The sequence below is a fragment of the Gymnoscopelus microlampas genome (genome assembly GCF_963454915.1).
Source record: "Gymnoscopelus microlampas genome assembly, chromosome: 23".
Classification (NCBI taxonomy): Eukaryota; Metazoa; Chordata; class Actinopteri; order Myctophiformes; family Myctophidae; genus Gymnoscopelus; species Gymnoscopelus microlampas.
This window is the reverse complement of record NC_139960.1, coordinates 10,267,956-10,273,286: the sequence shown is the minus strand read 5'-3', so window position 1 is coordinate 10,273,286 and position 5,331 is coordinate 10,267,956. Positions and strand designations below refer to the sequence as shown.

General features: G+C 47.7%; 1 protein-coding gene across 1 annotated transcript; it reads right to left on the bottom strand.

The window, feature by feature from the left end:
• Positions 1-1,042: 1,042 nt before the first annotated feature.
• On the bottom strand, positions 1,043-3,211 carry LOC311039533 (gelsolin-like; the record flags this gene model as incomplete). The annotated part of the gene is made up of 1 exon (XM_084049469.1): positions 1,043-3,211. Exon 1 carries the CDS (start codon positions 3,203-3,205, stop codon positions 1,043-1,045), a length of 2,163 nt encoding a protein of 720 aa, XP_083905595.1. The 5' UTR covers positions 3,206-3,211.
• Positions 3,212-5,331: the final 2,120 nt, after the last annotated feature.

Below are 5,331 nucleotides of genomic sequence, written 5' to 3'. Positions count from 1 at the left end.
ATTAGAGCTGACAAGTTTGGGAGATTCCAAGTGGTTGTGAGGGGCCCTCAAGGAATTGGGTGGTTGTCAGGGGCCCTCAAGGAATGTTTTTTTTTTATTATCGGTTTCCTTGGTTAAAGCACTGGTTCTCAACATAGGGTCTGGGGGCCAAACATGCAATCACACTGCTATTGTCCTTAAACCCCTTTTTTAATTTCACTTTAACTTTGAGAGTGTCCAAATGTAACCAAATGGACCCGAAAGGATTTGTAGGAGCCAATTGTCATTGTTTTATTTTGAGTTAATTTATGTTGAAGATTAAGAACAGTTTATGCTAAAACGTTAAAAAAAAGCTTTTGCTGGTAATCTGATTACATTTGATTATGCTTCACAAGTATCAGGTGTGTCTAAAAAGGTCTGGCTGACCTGACCTGTTAATCTGTCTGATGTTTGATTAGGGCCTAATTAGTCTAGTTTGATGCACCTGTTGTATAGCTTTGACGATGTCAAACAGTCCTTTGGTTTAGTTGGAGTCAGACACTGAAGGAAGCAACACAGTTTTTTGACCGTACAGTACATTTGACCCTGTAACCTTTTATGTTTTTCTAGGTAAAACCTTTTTAAGAAAAGTTACTTTGTCTTGTCGTTCGCGTACAAATACTTTTTTGTGTTTTCAAGAGGTCTACTCCACCAAATGATAAATTTTTTGAAGATTTTAGACGGAGTGCCACTACAGGGTTAATTTGACCTATACGTTCCATTTGATTCCTAACTATTTAGCGGATGACCCCTGGAGCCGCCTCAAGGACCCCTTGGGAGTTCCATAGACAACATGTCATGTATACTTCACATACACTGCCACTTTTCCAAAGCTTGCCATCGATTAATTTTTATTGATTTATCTACCTTACAGGAAGGCAATGGATTCTGTTCATTTCAGTATGGAATGATGATCAACATGCAGAGATTTCTGAACTTGCTTGAGATACTGCAGGTCATCCAACACAACCCCTTTTTATAAGTTACGTTATCGCTGTGTTTCAACCGCCTGGATGTTTGGTGTTCATTGGAAACGTGCACAGATTCTGTCCAGTAGGTCTGTCTCCCACATCTTGGCATCCCACGCCTGGAACCAGCCAGTGAACGTTGGGGGTTCGTCCCCCTGTTTAATGGTGGAGATGGGCAGCCCTCTACGGCCAGATGGGTCTGAGTCCACGTATTCTTTTGCGATTTTGGGAGCCCCAGTCCTTTCCTCTGTATTAGCCTCTTTGCCAACCCAAAGGAAGATCTGGTCCCAGGTGTCCAGGAGCATGACATCATCAGTAGCCAGGTCTGACTGAGTGAAGTCCCCTGGTACCTCCTCCACCATGAGCCGTCCGGTTTTGTTGGAGCAGCCAAACAGACGTGGGGGTTTAACCATGTTGCGCAGACTCTTGGAGGTTTGGTAGTCCTTCTTACCACCCAGGGCAGACCAAAAACCAGCTGGCTCCTTGCCCTCTGACACGTCGCTGCTGCTGCCCCCCAGGAAGCCCACCACATGCTTGGCAGCGACCATCTCCTCGTCGCTGGCCCCTGCACCGCGCCACACAAACATGGCATCGGGAGCTTTGAGCACAAACCCGTCGTTGCTGTTGAGACTGGAAGCAGAGGGCTCCACCTCCACAGCCCGTGTGGCGTTAGAGGAGCTCTGGCGGATGTGGAAGAGGCGTGTGCTGCCCACCTTGGTCTGGCCACCCTTGCGTGACGTCCCACCACTGTGGATGACCATGGGTTTGCCCTGGAACAGACTCATCAGGTGGGGGGGCTCCTGGCCCTGGGTCACTCTCACCTGAACTGGGGATCCTCCCATTGAGTCATCCAGCTCCACTGTCTTGAAGGCTGAGGCAGCCAACTCATCCTGGGTGCATTTAAGTCCCTGCCAGGTGTATATGATGTGCTGCTCACGGCCTCCCTGCCTGTAGCTATAGAGGATAAGGTAACAGTCTCCACCATAGAAGTGTCCATAAGAGGAGGCCTCCACAGGCACCTTATCACCTTCCACACGCCAGATCTGAACCTTGCCCTTCCCATCGTCCACCATACCGTGCTGTGCAGCCATGGCTTTGTCAGAGTGTAGGGTGGAGGCATCGAAGGGCACCTGCTCCACCTTCGCTATGTGGCCGATGGTGTAGGCCTTTGTGTGGCCCGTGGTCTCGTCCTTGTCCTTCCAGTCACCAAAGAACTGCTTGAACAGTGTGGTCTCAGCCCCTGCAGGCAGCACTTGGATCTGGGTCTTATGAGAATATCCATTCTCCTTGATGAACTGCTGGGCGGCTGACATGGCAGCTTTACGTTCTGATGTGTTGGCTTTAGGACCTTTCCAAACAAACACATTCTTGTCCACCCCGTTGTCCAGGATGTAGCACTCTTCAGGAGCGAGCATGGCCCGTTTGAATGGACTGGACTGGGCCACTACTGAGGTCTTCATAGAACCAGAAGCATCAGAGATCATGTAGAGAACCCCCTTCTTCCTGTTGGAGGTGTCCACCTTCTCGTCGTCTGAGGTACCGGGGGCAAGGCTGGGTTTGGGTCCCAGAGCTTCTATGATCGCCTGTGGCTCTGCGCCGTCGTCGACCAAGTGTAGTTTGGCTCTTCCATTCCTCTCATTGTCTCTGATGTCAATGGCCACTTGGGAGGCCTTGAGCCTCTCGAAACGGTTACACTCACTGCCACACCACTGGTAGATGTCCTTTCCCAGGTCAACTATGAAGCAGTCCCCCTGGTTGAAGCTGCCCCAGGACAGGTCCACCTCCGTGGCCCTGATGGCCCTCCGTCCCTTGATGTGCAGGAGCCTCTTCACACTCATGTCATTGGTCACCACATGCTGGAAACCAGATGCCACTCCTCCTTTCTGGTACTTGATGCCTGATTTGAAGTACCCCACGAAGGTAATGGATTCATTGTTTTGGACCTCCCTGAACTGCATTGGCCCACCACCAAGAAAATCATCCAGCTGCATGGCAAATATGGCAGCTGCCCCACTCTCATCCTGAGAGCACTCATCCCCCAACCACATGTGGATGTAGTGGGCAGGTGCTGGGGTGGTGTAGAGCAGTACGTAGGCATCTCCAGTGTAGAAGTTGCCGTACACCGCCTTAGGAACCGGTTTCAGGTCCATGTTCTCAATACGCCACACCTGCAGACCTGGCTCCTTCCCAGCGCCCGCAAACTCCTTATGGGACACCATGGTGGCTCTGAGAGGCACGATGCTGATATGTAAGGCTTAGGCTGTGAAAACCAACTCCTGATGGGTTGTCTGATGCTTATCTCTCTGGGAAGAATGAATGTCGCTCGGTGTCGCTGAGGGAACTGAATTAAGCAGGGAGTTCCGTTGCCTTTATACTGCGGCCCTGGAGTCACTACGGTGATGTCAGTTAGTGTCAGTCATATCCATATATGGAGCGGGCTACTGTATGTCAGTTATGCCCAAACCTGGGACTATGATGTCAGTCCTGGACGTTTCGGTTAGCTCCATATATGGAGTTCCAGGAGGGGTTCTCTGATGTCAGAGCTAAGGTATGTTAGTTATCTCCATGCATAGAGGTCTAGGAGAGATTCTATGATGTCAGACTTGGGTAGGTTGGTTCTCCATCTATGGTATCTCCATATATGGGAGGGTTGGGATCGAATAGGTCACTAAGGGTCAGGACTGAATAGGTCATTCATCCCCTTATATAGGTCTCCGGGCATCCTGCCATGGTCCACCTTGCGGCGGTATCCATCTATGGCTAATGCTGGCAAGTATGCACTGAGTGTTCTTTACAGCCACCATAAGGCTCATTTGAACATTTTCAAGTGGCATTTCTTCCTCGGCCTAGTGGGAATGTGCATGCAGAATTTCACGGAAATTGCACGCTGTGTTCATGATTTGAGGCATTTTGTTCAAAACGGAACACTCCTGCAAACTTTGGAAGCCAATCTTAGCTTATCTCTGGGAAGAGTGAATGTCGCTCGGTGTCACTGGGGGAACTGAATTAAGCAGGGAGTTCCGTTGCCAATCATTTTAAAACATAAGATATATATTTTAACAGCTTTCAACATCACAACTTTCAGACTTTCATTTTATTTATTTTTAACTTGCCTGAGAATTGTCGTCGATCTGTAGGCGACCCAACTTTTTATTTCTTTGGATAAATTAGATCCTTTCCACCGTCAGTTGATGCTTTATATCCATATGAGTACAATTGCCAACCTCATTTTCTCTATTTTTGACAGAGCTTATATGACGTGATGTTGGAGAAAAAAAATAATTGGAAAAACAATTCTGTGACCCAGGGGAAGTGATGTCATGATTGCGAACGCGGAAGGAGGCCTCCGCCCAAGTGGAGCCTACTATGTAACTCGGCTCGGCTTGTGTATGTGTGCAGCCGCGCCCCCATGTGACTCACGCTCTCATTGGCTCACGCCCCCATGTGACTCAAAACTCCGTGACTGAAATATAGCAGCTGCACTACCTGTGTGCAGCCGCCAGAGTGCGCCAGAGTTCACTACTACAGTGTGGCTGAAATATAGAACTGCGTTCGCTTCCAGCGTTCGCGCGTCTTACTTGTAGTATAACATTAATATACTCTGATGAAGGCTCATAGCCGAAACGCGTAAGCGTTCGTTTATTGGTGTGTGTCAATAAAAAAAGAAATGTGAGTACTTTGTCCTCCATTGATTTGAAATTTTGGATGTGCTACCTTTCTGGGATTTTTTAAATTCCTACTTTTGATGTGTGTACTAGATTGTGGGTCTAGCACTCCACTGAGAAACCCCATTGTTGATGCGCAACCTCTTTTTCTTATTTAGTATAACATTAAAAAGGTGGTGCCATGGTTTTGCACTTTTTCATGTGTCTAAGAGGTTGATAGAACTTCATTAAGCCCCCTGGTGGTGTTTTTATGGTGTTTTATGTCTTCTCTGACTATTTTGAGTTTCTACCTGGAGGCTGAAACCTTGAGGGTCAAACGTGCCAATAGAAAAACAGCGCTTTAATGACGCAGTAGAAATATACCCTCCCCCTCATTATCATAACACAACAGGTGTGGGCATGAGGAGGAGGAGGGACTAGGACAGTAGGCGGAGGGACTGGTTCAGGTGGGAGGTGCTAAGGTGAGAACCAGGTATAGTCTACTTGATGAAGGCGTGTCCACATAAAAACATAATTTTAACACTTTCTGTACACTTTTTTGAAAAAAATCTTCCTCCTAGTATAACCATAATACCTGATGATCATGTTTTAGGTGGGGCGGGGGGGAATCACTGAAAATCACGGCACCCCGTCTTTAATATTGAAAAGAATCATGTTTTTTAAAATGACACAGTATTTGT